Here is a 16588-nt window from a genome sequence, read left to right on the forward strand (position 1 = left end):
ATTTTGAGGAGTGTCATGTGGGATTCCCGACGGCTCCAAACCACGCCAGGTTAGAGCAGGCGGGCTGTCGGGTTGAAGGACTTGGAGGGGTCGCGATGTCAGTGTTCAGGTGAGTGATGGGTGCATGAGTGCAAAGGTAAGTGTGTTTGGTGTGTCTAAAGTGTGTAAAGAAGTTTAAATTACCTGTACTTACCTTAACAGCCTTTCTTCCTCTAGGTTTCGTGAGTCCATCACTCACCTGGCACTGAAAGCAAAATGGCTGCGAGCTGTCAAAAGTGACAGCCTTCAGCTTTCTTTGCCGGTGAGACTTCTAACTGAGTCTGTGGAGAAGGACTCAGGTTAGAAGTCAGACTGTCAGTGTTTGACAGCTTCAAACAACTGTGAAACACTGATATTTCATCTGTCAAGACCTCTTGACAGATGAAATTTCAGTCTGTGACGTCACCTGTTGCCGAGTGGCCCTTAATTGGCCTGCTGAGCCCGCTGGGCGGGCTTAACAAGGTCAATCAAGGGAAAATCGCGTGGATAGGCCGAACGTCGATGTAGGCGGGACTAAAACCCGAAAGTTGTAGTCCCGCCTCCTTCCCGACAGCTTTATGAAAATCTACCCCTTTAACTCTGTTTCTCTCTCCACAGATGCTGCCTGACCTGCTGAGTATTTCCAGCATTTTCTGTTTTTATTTCAGATTTCCAGCATCCGCAGTATTTTGCTTTTGCATTAAGTAAAGAATGGTTGCTTAATTGTCCACCAGCATTCACTGAACAGAGAAAAGTCCAACCACTTGCAGTGGTCAGAACAAACAAAAGGAGAAAAATTCATATTTTCGGTCAATTAAATTAGGTCTGAGGAAGGAGCTCAGCCCAGTGAGGGAAAGTTTGTTTATTTTAAGCTCAGACCCAGTCAAAACTAGGAGGCTGACCAGAAAAAAAATGTCACGTAAGCCCACTAACATTGGGTAGTGTGGCGTGCTTTATTATTCATAATATTTCTTTTATTTTTAATGAGGAGGGAAGTGACGTAAATGAAGATGCAATTACAACTGTTGCTCTGTGCATTCACTTGTCTGTAAAATAAAGTAGCTTAAAGATTTGGATTTAGCCTCATCTCACTTGTGTTTTCATTCTGTCTACTGAAAGATTAATTGAAGAAGCACAGGTGAGGACACGTGTGAAAGACACGATAGCTAGTTTAGACCACCAGATAGATATTGGACAATACAGGTTCACTCTTAAATGTAAGACGCTCAGGACTGAGGAGTACCACTGAACCCAACAGAATATTTAAGGCAGGTCTGAAATTTGCAACAGACTGTCAACACTGACAGGAGATTTTGCTCAGTTTGGGCTGGATTCAAAGTCACGTCGCAGAAGTGCGAAAGGAAGTGACTATGTACTGGCGAGTGGTGCTGTATTGGAAAAACTAAGGGGGAAAAATTCAGTTGCTTTGCGCCGCCTGTTAGCGCGGGCGCAAAACAACTAGCGCCCGGGCGTGGCGATGTTTGCACCGTTGGCAAAATTGACCAGACATTTTGCGGCGGCGCTAAACACTACCGCCATGATCTTCTGCACCTGCAGATTGTGACATCAGTCGAGTGTGCAACGCCCCAGTAGCGCTCCGGTCCGGATATTGCATGGCGCCCCTTGCCTTACCGCCTGCCGCTAGTAACGACAGGCTGAGGGGAATGTTTTGCAGTCGGGAAGGGACTGGGAGAGCGCTATTTAAAGGCGACCGCTTCCTGACTTTTTTTGTCGGTGACATTTTTGCACCACACATTCTGAGAGAGAGAGAGAGACTTCTGGAGAGATTCAACACTGTGTGAAGGAGTTTTGGGTACTGAGCTGCACTTTGCAGGTTCATTTTGATTTAACCTTCCTTGCATCGATTTAGAAGAGACTATGGGGGCTGCACTCTGAGCTCTTTCCCTGGGCCTCTCTATTGTTCTTTCCAGCAGATTTGATGTACAGGTCTCTCCAGGCTGAGATTCAAGGCTGCAATGAGCAGGGTGTGAATGGAGAGCATGATCGACCCTCCCCTTTAAGAACTGGCTGGCGTCAGTGTGTCTGTGTTCCATTGTTGACTGACATCACATGAGCTTCGCCAGCACTCTGAGTTAGCGCCTCGCTCCTCAGCGTTAGTGCCTTAAGAGAGGTGTGTAGTGCCTGATTTAGCGCTCCAATCACTTCCAGAGGCGATAGAAGCCAAATTTGCAGTCGGAGGCGATAATTAGTGCCAGACACTAAACTTTGCGCCCGGTCGATAACTGCGCCCCAAACGGGGCGATACCGAATTTCTCCCCCTAAGGATAATGCTCGACATTCAATTTACATCCTGGAAGAGAGCTAAATCCCATAGATGTGCTACAGTAAAAGGATGCGGACATTTTCCATTGCCCAAGCTAATGGTTTCAGTGCAAGGAGACTTGGGGAGAGTAAAAAAAAAGAGTCATTTGTAAGTGAGGGAACACAGGGTGCTGAATAGAATAGATAGACCAACAGAGAAATGTGTATCCAAAGCCAAAGTATGCAGCACCTGTCCAAAGGTGAGTACACTATTCCTGTTTGATCTTTTCAACTTTCAGAGGGAACTATATCAAAGCGGTTAACCACCACAGGTATCCTGCCAATTTAACTATGCACGTTATTGAAATAGAATTCCTCCAATCAAATTGGTCTGATCCCCTTCTGCAGCAATACCAGGATGAATAGCACAGTTTCAGCAGTAATCTTGAAGTTTATACTGGCCAAGACTGTGGAGCAGTAGCCAGCACATGAGGTGGAGCTCTTTCCTTTCCATAGCAAGGATTAATTTACTCCTTTCTACAATTGGGAATAAACACTTTTGCTTTTGTGGCAGACACGGCAGTAAAGCAAAGTTAGAACTAATGGACCTCCAGTCTCCAGATTTAATGAGCTTTATATCCCCAGAGATCTTATTACGATGATAAACCAAAGTGCAATGGGTAGTAAAATGTTCATGCACACAATACACGGTGGGTAACCATCTCATGTTACTTCTGGAAAATGTTTTTTCCTCGGTGATATATTTCTTCCATAGAAACATAGAAGATAGGCCATTCGGCCCCTCGAGCCTGCTCCGCCATTTAATGAGATCATGGCTGATCATCCAAATTCAGTACCCTGTCCCTGCCTTCTCCCCATATCCCTTGATCCCTTTAGCCTTAAGAAATATATCCAACTCTTTCTTGAATATATTTAATGAACTGGCCTCCACCGCCCTCTGTGGCAGAGAATTCCACAGGTTCACCACTCTCTGGGTGAAGAAATTCCTCCTCATTTCAGTCCTAAATGGCTTACCCCTTATCCTTAGACTATGACCCCTGGTTCTGGACTCCCCGGCCATCAGAAACATCCTTCCTGCATCTAGTCTGTCCAGACCTGACAGAACTTTATAGGTTTCGATGAGATCCCCTCTCAATCTTCTAAACTCCAGTGAGTATAAGCCCAATCGACACAATCTCTCCTCGTACGTCATTCCTGCCATCCCAAGTATCAGCCTGGTGAATCTTCGCTGTACTCCCTCCATGGCAAGAACGTCCTTCCTCAGGTAAGGTGACCAAAACTGCACACAATACTCAAGGTGCGGTCTCACCAAGGCCCTGTACAACTGCAGCAAGACATCCTTGTTCTTGTACTCGAACCCTCTTGCTACGAAGGCCAACATACCATTTGCCTTCCTAACCGCCTGCTGCACCTGCATGCACCTCCACTCTTAACTACATAGGGCAATGAAGAAGAACACTAAGCTGAAACATGTGTGCTGCTGGTCAAAAAAAGGAATGATGGAAATAGTATGGGGTATTTGCAATCTTCACATTAATGCCAATTCACCTGTCTTCAAGCCCTTCACAGCAGATAGATAATTTGGCATTAATAGGAAGGATCAGCCAACACAGCTCAGTTTGATTAAGAATAAACTGTATCAGCATCGCACGTGGTAGTGACACCATTTAATGGTAAGGCAGCAGGAATAAATTGTGCCCATAATGCTTCAGTTAATTGCTTCACACAGCTAACAGCTATTTCTAGAAAAGCGAAGTGTTGATTCAAACCTGTGAACAGAGTGTTGCTTCTTCATGGAAATAACCTTTCATGAACTCACAATATTCTCTTGATGTTATCTCACATCTGCAAAAAGAATGCAAACATTTACTATGTGCCACATTATACCTAAACAAGCTGGGTCGTGAAGCTCGAAGAACTTTTACATTAGGAGCTTTAGTGAGCGAGCACAGGAGAGCCAAGGCTGTGTGCACTGTCTCCCTGCATTTACATTTTCGAAAACCAGGTCCTTTCTCCTGAAGAAATCGTAGACTTGCAAACAACCCTGCTGTCAGGGTAAAGAGGCGAGTTTTACCTATGTAAATTTCTGGAGATGCCAACCAATGTTTTCTGCTATCTGAACTGCAGAAGATCCAAATATAAAAGTGCATTAACCTGACGCTGTTTTAGCAGGTGACAGAGCTTAAAGAATCTGCCTTCTGCCAATAGTACAGGTCGTTAACAAGCTTAAAGAAAACACTGTGGATGCTGGGAATCTGAAATAATAACAGAAAATGCCAGAAATACACAGCGGGTCCATCAGCAACCTACAAAGAGAAAAGGCAGGTGAACATTTCAGGTCGAGGCCTTTTGCCAGAGTCCTGCTGAAGGAGCTGCACCTGAAACGGTAAGCTGCCTTTTATCGAACTGCAGTGTACTTTCACTCTTTCTTTTCATTTAGACCATTTACAAGAAGTATGGAGCAGTCTAGGTGATCTCCAATAATAACAGGCCTCTGACAGCAATACATGAAAATCTCTAACAGCAGCGGTAATGGAGGGTGGTCACCAGGGCATGCACAAGAGCCAAGGTGACATCACGTGGATGATCCACCACAACAAAATGCTTACCCTGTGCAGGATCATACTGCCAAATATGAACAACCTTTTGGTTGCAAAGAAACAAATCATTCATGCAAATGATTATTAAAAACTTCTTTAAAAAAAATTAAAGCCTGCAAGGCAGTCAAATTGACAATGCTAAGGCCTTTGTCTATTTTGCACCTGAAAAATCAGTAAAAGTATAGTGGATGCACCTCCAGCAGCACATCAACGTTAATCCCAATCCTCCCACGGAGGTGCAATATTTTCAATAGGAAATTAGAATCTACCAGAATGTTTGCAAATCACGGGGTGGAACTGATCCTCGGCAAAAGTGTGAAATGGGCGATAGTGAATCGGCAACTTGTTTTACACCCCGCCCGGTTTTCGTTTCCATTGACTTTGGCTTTCGCTAAAGACCAATTTCACCCACACTGAACCCAGAAATACACAGCAATACCAGGCTTAGATGTGGTAGCTGCAGAATGTGAAGCGCAGCTGGCAAACCCCTGTTATACAACGGCTGCCCGTGGCTGTGAATCACACTTCTGTTGCGCACTCGGATCACCATGTTTTTGAGAGTGGACGCTGGAGTGTCTGCTTTCCCAAAATGTTAAGGACTCTGTAGTAAGTTTATAAAGTACCTAAGGTGGTCTGAGTACGTTATGCAGCTGGTTTCACATTGCACTGGTGTCAGATAAGATCCAACCTGAATTATGTTCCCACTTTCACATTGATGAGCAGCCAGGAACTGCTTTCCATCAATGTGAAACTAGCAGTAAATGGGAACATGGGACATAGAGCAGGCCATTCAGCCCTTTGAGCCTGTTCCGTCATTCTATTAGACCATGGCTGATCTGTACCTCAACTCCATTTGTCTGCCTATGCTCCATATCCCTGAATACCCTTACCGAACAAATATCTATCGATCTCGGTGTTAAAATTTTCAACTGAACTAGCCTCAATAGCTTTTTGGGAGAGTTCCAGATCTCCACTACCCTCTCTGTTCTGACATCTCCCCTGAATGGCCAAGCTCTAAGTTTAAGGCTAAAATTGTCCTGGACTCCCTCACCAGAGGAAACAGTTTCTCTCTATCTACCCTCTCAAATCCTTTAATCATCTTAAACACCTGAACTAGATCACCCCTTAATCTTCTTTACTCAAGAGAATATAAGCCTAGTCTGTGCAGCCTGTCCTCATATTTTAACCCTTTTAGCCCCGGTATCATTCTGGTTAATCTGCGTTTCACCCCCTTCAAGGCCAATATATCCTTCCGGAGGTGCTGTGCCCAGAATTGAGCATCGTACTCCAGCTGCTGTCAATACAACTATAGTATTACCTCCACCCCTTTGTAATCCAGCCCCCTTGACATAAAGACCAACATTTCTTTCGCCTTTTTAATACGGTTAGCTGCATTGGTGTCATGAACCATGGTGTTAAAGCAATTTAATGGCAGCTGGTCAAATTCAGCACTTATCAGAATCTGTCAAACATGGTTTCTTCTCTATCTCTGGGTGTAAAATGGAAAGAAGGCTGTCACCATTTTCATATTTCCGTCATTATTCTGTAGAACAGGGACAATTCACTCGCAGCAAATCAGCCCACTTTAGGTGTGACTGCTGCAGGCGCTAGAGTATTTTCCCCAAGTGACCGGCAGCACCAGGTCAGCTTCCGAGTCACTCCAAAATGGTGAGCACCATTAAAATGAATACAGCCACTCTCGGAGGCAGACCGCTCCTCCACTTAAGCGAAATCACTGGTGTGGCTCAGAGAGAGGCCTGAAATTGCAGAGCCTCGTGGAGCAGCAAAGTCAAAGAAATGTCATTAATGGGAACATACATTTTGACGGCGATGTTTTGAGAGATATTGGGGAGTAATATAAGCATGAAGTACTCCCTATAGACTTTGCTCCCATTTTAAAGAGATGAAAAAATAACAGTTTATAAAGTGGATGGATGTGAGGACGGAAGAAATTTAGAAAAAAGTACAACTTGCCTGAGAATATTTTCAAAGTAATGGTGCAATCATTATACCCTGAAGCAACATGTAAAGAAAAAGGCAACGAGAGGAGGCTTTTCAGCCCACCATCTCCACTCCATCCACAGATCAGGTGCAATTAACCCTACTCTGGAATTTACCCCCACCTAGTTAATCTGCAGAGGGAAAGGTTCTGTATCAATACTTCCTGAACCCCAAAGTGAATAGATTGTCTATTTCATCTGCTCCCTGGTCCACTTTTGCTATTTTAATGCTGGCTAATTACCCTCTAGCGTTTAACCCTTCCCACAAAGTCCCAACAGCATTCGACCATGTGTTTGATCATCTCAGCCCGTATCCACCCCATAACTTTCAATCCTATTCCCAACCAGAGATTTACCTAGCGCTTTTTTGGAAATGTTTGACTCCGACTATACTTGTTATCCCACATACAGGATTCTGGAATACGACGAGCACATACTCACCTCCCTTTGGTGCCAATACAGCAGGGCCGTCCTGTGATGACACAGTCCAGGTGGGGAAGGTTGGTGTGGTTTCCAGCAGTACTTTTAGTGCAAATCTGAAAAAGAATAATGGAATTATGGTCATTTTCCAAGCCTGCAGTTTCATTCGCCAGTTTAAAAGTAAATACTGAAAGTTCTTTATATAAGATTTCTCTTATTAGATTGATGTTTCCCCTTTGCAGCTCTCACTGTTAAGCTACCTGCACCCTCTCTCTTTCAGCCAGAATGGCAAAATGGTCTCTGGACTGCTGACCTCTCCATGACTACAATCAACTCTGGTCTTCTAGTTCAAAAGCAAAACATGGCAGTTGCTGGAATTCTGAAATAAATACAGAATCACTCAGCAGGCCAGGCAGCATCTGTGGAGAGAAACAAGAGTTAACGTTTCAGGTCAATGACCTTAGTTCTGACCTGAAATGTTAACTCTGTTTTTCGCTCCGTAGATGCTGCCTCACCTGCTGAGTGTTTCCGTCATTCATCAGTTTTTATTTCTGGTGTACAGTTAACTGCTTGGTATGGGGTTTTGTGTGGAGCTAGTCCTATGATGTCTTTTAGGGAGGGAGGCACCGTAGTACCTGAGATAATGCGATAGCAGTTAAGCAGGCTGCTGTTTAATCATTTTCATGTGCTAAGGCCATTTAGGGGGAAAAATTTGGTTGCTTTGCGCCTCCCATTGGTGCTAACGGGGCGCAAAGTACCTAGCGCCCGGACGCGCCACCATGAATGCCTCCCGCAAAATTCAGCAGGAGGTTAGTGGTGGCGGTAGCTTGCCTCACGCCCCATGACCTACCGCCGGATGCTATGTCCGACAGGATCAGGGTGCCGTGTTTGCGGCCAGGGCGGCACAAATTAAAGGACAGGTGCTGGGCGGCCATTTTTTTTGGGCCGCCTGCCAGCACCTGCCCCCCTCGCCTCCTCTTGCGGGGTGCCGGCCGCGATCGGCCAGCCCGGCACTCCTCTTGAGCGCTGGGCTCTTTTGCTGGCACCCCGCTCCACGCTGGTCCAGCGCTAGGCCCCTCCCCCTTAATCAGGGGAGGGAGGCCTGTAGTACCGCGGCGTTACGTGCCAATGCACGTGGCGCTACTGCACGTAGCACCGCGATATTCAATGGGAGTGCCCCAAGAGGGAGGGGGTGCACTTCCAGTAGTGCCCTACCTCCTGCTACCATTCAATTTCAGACAAGGCGGCGCTAAAGATAGCGCCCCGGCGAAGTTAGCGCCCCAAAGTGGGCATGACCCAATTTTTCCCTCTTAGAATGCAGATTAGTGATCAATGACTCTGAATTTTTTTAAGTCATTAATTATTGTTTGTCACGTACAATGAAAGTACAAATGAGCTCTCAGAGTGGGGGTATCCATTCAGATTACCAAAAGGCTAAATGCATCTTATAAGTACTGACAGGCTATACAGAACATTGTTAAATAGTGCATGGACTACTTAAAAAAGAATACACCAGTGGAAGAAATTGTGCTTATCAGCATTTTTGATTTGTATTAGGAATTTTATACAATAGGAGTAAATGAGAAGTCTGGGTTTGTTTTTCTTTACCGTCCAAGACAAACTTATACATCGAGCCCAATACAAACATGGTCATAGAATCATAGAAAGTTACAGCACGGAAGGAGGCCATTTCGCCCCATCGTGTCCGCGCCGGCCAACAAAGAGCTATCCAGCCTAATCCCACTTCCCAGCTCTTGGTCCGTAGCCCTGCAGGTTACAGCATCCCAAGTGCACATCCAAGTACTTTTTAAATGTGGTTAGGGTTTCTGCCTCTACCACCCTTTCAGGCAGTGAGTTCCACACCCCCACAACCCTCTGGGTGAAGACATTTCCCCTCAAATCCCCTCTAAACATTCCCCCAATTACTTTAAATCTGTGCCCCCTGGTTTTTGACCCCTCTGCTAAGGGAAATAGGTCCTTTCTATCCACTTTATCTATGCCCCTCATAATTTTATACACCTCAATAAGGTCTCCCCTCAGCCTCCTCTGTTCCAAGGAAAACAGACCGAGCCTATCCAGTCTTTCCTCATAGCTACGATTCTCTACTCCCGGCAACATCCTTGTAAATCTCCTCTGTACCCTCTCGAGTGCAATCACATCTTTCCTGTAATGTGGTGACCAGAACTGCACGCAGTACTCTAGCTGAGGCCTAACTAGTGCTTTATACAGTTGAAGCATAACCCCCCTGCTCTTGTAATCTATGCCACGGCTAATAAAGGCAAGCATTCTGTATGCCTTTTTAACCACCTTATGGTATGTTGCATCTTCACAGCAAATATTTTGTGCATTACCAGCGCTCACCCCAAAATAAAGTTCTAAAATCATGCCGATATCTCCTACATATACTTCTCAATACCTGTTATTAACATCTAATCATAGTGTTGAAGCACTATATTGAAATGAAAAAAAACCAACTGCAGCCCAGTAGCAATATCACAGTTAAGAGGAAAATTAGTACACTGAAAAAACAACAGTTACAGTACATCTATGGGGAAATGTTAATGCGAGGCCTTACCGGCCATTTGGTGATGTCATCAGGCCATTCATGAGGAGGAACAGAGCCAGGTTCAACACAAAACCTGAAGAAAAGGTAGAGCAGGGGAGCAAGAGCTTTAAAGAATATAAATTACACTGTAAGAATACTAATATTTGGGTTTTATTATTTCCCTTGCTACAGTAGCAAACTGACATTTAAATAAATTATGAGGCAAATTTTCATCTTCAATGCTCCCAGTGCAACGCTACATATGGTGGGACTGTATATGGGGAATTCAGACAAGCCACCCTCGGCCCCTCGCCCAGCCCCACCCGTGACCTTCCCTCCATTAAACTCTGCATCGAGAAGAACAAGGGGCATAATTGTCAAAAGTTGTTACATCCCCATTTCAAAGAAATAAAATATCTTTACTGGAAATTGGCATTATTTTTAAACAAGTTGTAGTAATTTACAGACATTAATTATTGTTTGAGACAGTGGGGTGACTGGAAGGCAATTCAAACAAGGGCAGTGATTTATCCTCAGGGATCCCACTGCTTTCAGTTCATTCTGACAGGTGCTCAGATTCACGAAGGGATCTATTGCTATTATGTGATGTGAACCACAGAGCAGCTGCAATAGTTTTAGGGGACATTTTGAGCCCATTCTTTTCAATGTCTGCTACAAACTCCTTGGAACATTGGAGCGCATTTTTTTTTCCAAAATAGAGCTCAGTCCAAAGGACATTTTTGAGTTACAAGTGGTGACACTCTTAACACTTTTGAGAAGCAAGCTACAATTGGACAGGGTAATTGGAAAGAAAACAAAATTGGAAGTTTTAGAAAATGTGCATGGTTAAATGTATTGGGACCAAAATTCCTCAAGGGTTCTGCTGATATCCTGCTGCTACCTCGGGTGGGAGCCCAGTGGAAGCCATCGGAGACCCGGTTGTGCTGGTTCTCCACCATTTCCAGGAGTTTCTGATTTGCCTTGTAAAAGGGTAGAACCTCCTTTAGATGGCAAATATTGTCAGAGGAGCAGGGTTGGGGTTAGGGGCTCCCTACACCAGGAGTTTCCGCTTGCCTGGCTTGGAATTTAGTGCATCTCTGGAGCCTGGTATGCCGAGTGATTTGAGGCTTACCAGCCTCTAGCTGGGTGAAAGCGGGCTCCCCTAGTGTGATGTAAACCAGGGAAGCTGCCTACACCTCCAAAGAAATGGAACACTTATTTAAAAAAAAAAAAAAAAAAAATTCACTCTGTACATAGGGGATTGAGGAAGATATGGCCACGGGCAACTGTCAGGCTCGCCATAATGGTGGGTCAGCACTGGTGCTTCGAGTGCAAGGGGCTGGCGGCAGAGATGTACCCATAGTGGTGCTAGTGCCTGCTTGGTCTGTGCAAACAAGGTGTCTTTCCACTGACCACCCCCCGCTCACCCGCCCCCCACCACCCTCCAAATTTCAGCACGGTCAGCGTTGGAAGGCACCAGTGAGTGCAATCCGAGCATAACTGCCAGGATCACATCCCAAGAAAATTCAGGGCCATCTGTACAAAATCTAAAGTAATCTCATTTTACTTTCTGAAATTGTGATGTGAAATTTTAGCATTGATAATAAAACCGCTTTTTCTCATAAGTTTGAGTTTTACAATTGTTTCTTAACTTATTTCTTCCTCTACTGATCATAGTGAGATACAATTCCGCAGGTGTCCTCCATCCAAGTGAGAGCCTGGATATTGAGAGGGGAGGTATCACACCTAAGCTGGGCACTGTCCTCACCCTATGTCCTCAGATCGGTGATACCCAGCAGCTGTCACTGGATAGTGATCTGGAGCACAAACCTTAGTTGCCTTCCCCTCCCTTGCCAAAATGTGCTGAGATCAATTGTATTGCCCCAACTGTTACCTGGCTCTGATCAGCTAATTCAATACCACAGAAGGCAGTTGAGGCCAATTCATTAAATATATTCAAGAAGGAGTTAGATATACTTCTTAAGGCTAAAGGGATCAAAGGATATGGGGTGAAAGCAGGGACAGGGTACTGAATTTGGATGATCAGCCATGATCTCATTAAATGGCGGAACAGGCTCGAGGGGCCGAATGGCCTATTCCTGCTCCTATCTTCTATGTTTCTATCAAACCCGATACCTTTTGGTCTATATGGCTTAGTTATACACTGACTTTATTATTCAGAGAGATTTAACCTCTATAAGGAGGTTACAGTTGAGACAGAATTAATTTTAGAGCAATTATCTTTCCTGTGGTTAATAATACTTGACATAATTACCTAGGATCCTGATGGCACACTGAGCCACACTGCCGGATGCTTTTGTCAGCCAGTGATGGAGCACTATTGTGATGTGGCCACTTTACCCAAACAGCAAGAGTTGACTGGAAGAAACATTATATTCTGTTAGACATTTGTTTTGTAACATTCAAAAGCACGGTTGAGATAGGCAGGGTGCTCCCTTTCCATGATTTGATTGGATCGATTTCAGAAACAGCCCCACCAAAACTGACAACTTTTGGCGCTAAAACCTATGGCTGGGAATTTCCTTGGAGCTGCTACCCCTCCGCCACTGCCTAAGGTGCAGCCGAAGCCCCCAGTTACCTGCGTAAATGGGGTTTCCGGCGTACTTCCAGTGAAGGTACGGTGGTGGAACAGAAGCAACTCCGAGGAAATTCCCAGCCTATGTTTCTTTTCACTTTTCTGAAAGTCCTTGAGACCCCAACTTGGGCACAATCCTATGACATGGAGCTCGGGGCACTCTCTCACAACAAGTCAAATCCTTATTACAGTAATAGCACTGAAAACAGTTTGAAAATGATTGTGCAGCCACTTAAATAGTTAAAAATCATAAATGAAGTATCAACTTGGAAAAAACACACATGTTTCTGAAAAATAATTTTCTCTCTCTCCCCCATTATATGGTAGTAAAGGATCATCTAGCTGCATTATGTGGGTACTTGTCACTCTGGATACACCATCCTGACCAGACTGAACATCCTGAACAATAATGGCAATTTGTAAGTGTACTGTTCACCTGTGTTATACAGCCCCCCTTTGCCGGAGAGGACAGGTATTCCTGATAACTCCAATGTGAACAGTTGCTCAGGGTATACATGAGCAAAGTGATTGCGCCATCTCCCCTTCCCCTACTTAAGGGAATCGTATTGCTGGGACAACACCACTTACAGCTCATTAACAGACTGGAATAAAGATTATTGCACCTAAATAAACAAGTTTATTATCACATAATGTTTTCCCCATAAAATCAAGTTCTAGAGAGAAAAAAAACAGGCAGCCATTCACAGTATTATTCAGTATGATTTATGGACGTGAGAGTAATTTCTTCAATGGATGAATATGTACACTGTGATGTAAGAAAACTACTAGGCACTTGGGCGAAGCGTTAAACAAAGCTTTAATCAACTGTTTTACAACATGGAGGTCTAGTTGTGTCCTTCACTAGTTCCTGTTAAGAATGTCCTGCGCAAGCTGGGCTCATATTTATACTCTCCCTGGACAGCGCCACCTGCAGGCCGCTCAGTTGATTCATGTCACACTGTATGTGTACATGGCAAGTTGTCATGGTGACTTCACGCTACAGCAATCCTAACCTTCCCAGAGCAGCCCCACTGTACCAGTTTAACATTCCTACATACTGTACTCTCTTCAACAGCAATTGCAGAGTGAACTTTGTTTGGGATTGACATGGATATACTGTGCGTGTAGGAAATTACTTTCAGAGTTCCATTCACTCAGTGAGGCTCAGACCTGGGGCTGTCAAATTTGATATTTGTAGATCTTCCTTTAACTTTCACCAGCAGCATTGAAATCGGCCTCTTCAGAAAGAACCTAAATAGTGCATTAACCAGCAGAAAGTGGCAGTATCTCTTCTTACCCTTGTGCTTTAAACATTTTTCTGGAAAACATTTACCTACCGAGCACTCTTTCTCTGAGGTTTGAACGCACCCTGACTTGTCGTTTCGTACACAGCAAGCAGATTTATTTTCCTCTTGTCTTTTTTGTGTAATTAAATCATGCACTTGCAGGTCTTGCCTCATACAAGGAGAGAACTTTGCTCCAAGGTGGATTAAGGCCTCCTGCAACAATAACAACACGATCACAATAATGGCAAAAATCAAGAAAGAGCACAGACTAATCATGAATTCGGTAAAGAGAGAACAGCTATGAAAGGCACAGTAATACCAGCATGGAAATCGAGATCACAGAGATATACCAGCCACCATGGGAGGAAGAAGTACAGCATCACATGAGCTCTCCAATGTATGTAAGCTCACACTGCAACTTGGAACTGCTTCCTGGACAGAAGTATACTAACCTTCAGTGGTCAGGTTAATGCTTTACAATTCAGTGGTCAAACCACGCTTTGATAACTGTGTTCAGTTCTCTTTGCTACCCCTCACCTGGTGGTTAGGGTACTGGGAAAGACAACAACACTAATGCTTACTGTAAAGGGGATGGACTGTTAGGAAAGACTGGGGAGGGGTCGGGGGTTCATGGTGATGGTCGTGGATGGTGGGGGAATGCTGTGCTCCAGGTTTTGTGCTGACTGATGCATGTTTGAGCCCAAACTTATTGCCCAGGGCTGCACCTAATTTCATTTCGAAGCAAACTCACAGAGCATTAATTCATCTCTCACAGGCAGTTTGCCGATTCAAAGGTGGGATATCCAGCATTGTTTAAAGAGCAAGACCATTTGAAATGAGGTCTCTACTTTTGCTTAAGCCTTGCAGGCTGATAATGGAATGCCATTGTTCATCTTCTTTGGCCTCCGAAAAAAAATCAGGGATAGAGGAGCACTAAATGATGTACCCATTTTCACAATTTTGGCTGCAGCAATCAAAATTCAACAGTTCACTTTTAAGAAGCTCCTTCTTGAAAGGGCAGAACATGACTGGAGCATGCTTGCTCCTCCCAGCTCCACATTCAGGTAAGGATATTTCTAAAACTTACATTGTTGGCTGTGGCCTGCAGTGGTCACTTTAAGGACCACCTATTAGGCCGCAGGTAGACCTGGTTTTCCTGAGTACAGCCGGCCCTGGCTACCTCAGGGCAAACCTAACCTTGCAGTGGGGGCCTTAATCAGACGTTAGGCCCCTCATTTGCATATGTAAAGGGCTTAAGGCTGGTTTCAAGCAAGGGAACTGTACGCCCGATTTTCTGGCCTTTACTAATATGGCAAGCAGCGCACTAAAGCTTGTAATAAGCATGTGCTTCCCATCCGCCATAATGGAGGCTTAGAAGGCCTTTAGCCCCCGAAAAATGGCCGTGTTTCTAGGCCATTGTCTTTTCCCAGTTATAGAAATTCAGGCACAGAAATCACAATATGTAATGTCGATACACTGAACTCTAAACAAAAACTAAATGCTACATTAATTCAAGAGTTAATTTCTCCATAGATCAACTACTGTTGTGATTGCAACAATCCTTACAGAAGTTAAATTAAAAGCTTCTAAACAGAATTCAAACTCACTTACAGAGTTTGGTCCAATCCAGAAATTTTCTTGCTGCACAAATTTAACATTTTCATAGACACCTTTATTTCTTAAAATCTGGGAAAGCAAATGAAAATGATTAAATCTATGAGATGTGAATAATAAATGCGAAGCAAAATCAATCTAGTGCCAGAATGAGAAGAAAGGAATCAACAACAAAACAATATGTAGCTAAAAGCATGGATTGTCCTCTGGGGTGGGCTCTACATCAGAGGCGGGTGGAGGAGAGACCTTTGTCTGCCACCCAGACCCATTTTCCACCACCGAGAGGGAGGAAGATGTGATGGTGCTGCAGTATCGCACCGGAAGAGGAGTTGACCAAATTTAAGGGGGCAGAAGAACCCTGAAGATCTCCTTGTAAGTTTCCTTTTAGACCTTGGACTGAACCGAGGCCTAAAATGAAGGCTTCAGTGGGCCTTCTGCTGCTACCACACGGTCTACCGCCACCTCTCTCCTGGTGGTCCTTGGGTTCAGCAGCAGGATTGGTGGACTGTAGTGAAATCGGGCGGATTTCCAGGCCCCATCTCCCCATCACCATTTACACATGGCGGGGCAGTGACGGGGGGGTGGGGGGGGTCGGTCTTCTTCAAAGCCGGGCCGCGGATTTGTCAACGCTCCACCTTTCTTGATTTTATGCTGCTAAATCATCCAGCTTCAGGCATTGTAGTGGAGGACTATCCAGCCCTCCATCTAAATTGGAGGGAAACGTTAAAAGTCCCTTTCAGGCAGACTGTAGAATGCTGAAGGGAACAGACAAAGAATTCAAAGGCACTAATTTTAATGGAAAAGTAGACACGTGTGTAAAAATGGTTTTGCTAAGGCTAACTGAGCAGCGGAAAATACACCCATTAACTTTCTGTATGCAATTTGCTGTGACCGGTTACTTAATTTTGTTTGACTAGGTTCATAGAAGCTGGATATGCAAAAAAACATTTCTTGATATCATGGTCAATGAAATGTCCCATTAAAAACACAGGAGTACTTTGTTTGTAAAAAAAACATTCCAACAAACAATAAAGAAAAACACAAAAGATTGTCAGATCGGAGATGAGTATTAAATAGTCCAGATAATAGAAGCATAACAAGATACTTCTGTAGTTTACAGACTAAAGTTAAATTACTTCAGAGGTCTGAACTAATTCTTACAGAGTTCAAATAGAAGCCATGTTGTGGTTCCATAAAACAAATGGCCCATGGGAATTCTTGCCTGG

At 44.4% G+C, this 16588-nt stretch overlaps 1 protein-coding gene across 4 annotated transcripts in view; it reads right to left on the reverse strand.

Moving 5' to 3' along the window:
• The window catches only part of rhbdf1a (rhomboid 5 homolog 1a (Drosophila)), a 423866-nt gene that overhangs the window by 32825 nt on the left and 374453 nt on the right, over positions 1-16588 (reverse strand). For all 4 annotated transcript variants that reach the window (XR_015079926.1, XM_086000460.1, XM_086000461.1 and 1 more), the window contains 6 exons: positions 15360-15434; positions 13800-13961; positions 12142-12245; positions 9897-9960; positions 7343-7437; positions 4071-4146 (listed from right to left, as the gene is read on the reverse strand). Coding sequence is in view for 3 of the 4 variants with exons in the window: in XM_086000460.1 (XP_085856586.1) it covers positions 4071-4146; positions 7343-7437; positions 9897-9960; positions 12142-12245; positions 13800-13961; positions 15360-15434 (576 nt within the window). In the remaining variant the exon portion in view is untranslated. The remainder of the gene's footprint in view (positions 1-4070; positions 4147-7342; positions 7438-9896; positions 9961-12141; positions 12246-13799; positions 13962-15359; positions 15435-16588) is intronic.

The sequence above is a fragment of the Somniosus microcephalus genome, chromosome 11 (assembly GCF_052327205.1).
Source record: "Somniosus microcephalus isolate GS21.2 chromosome 11, FLI_Smic_1.0, whole genome shotgun sequence".
Lineage (NCBI taxonomy): Eukaryota > Metazoa > Chordata > Chondrichthyes > Squaliformes > Somniosidae > Somniosus > Somniosus microcephalus.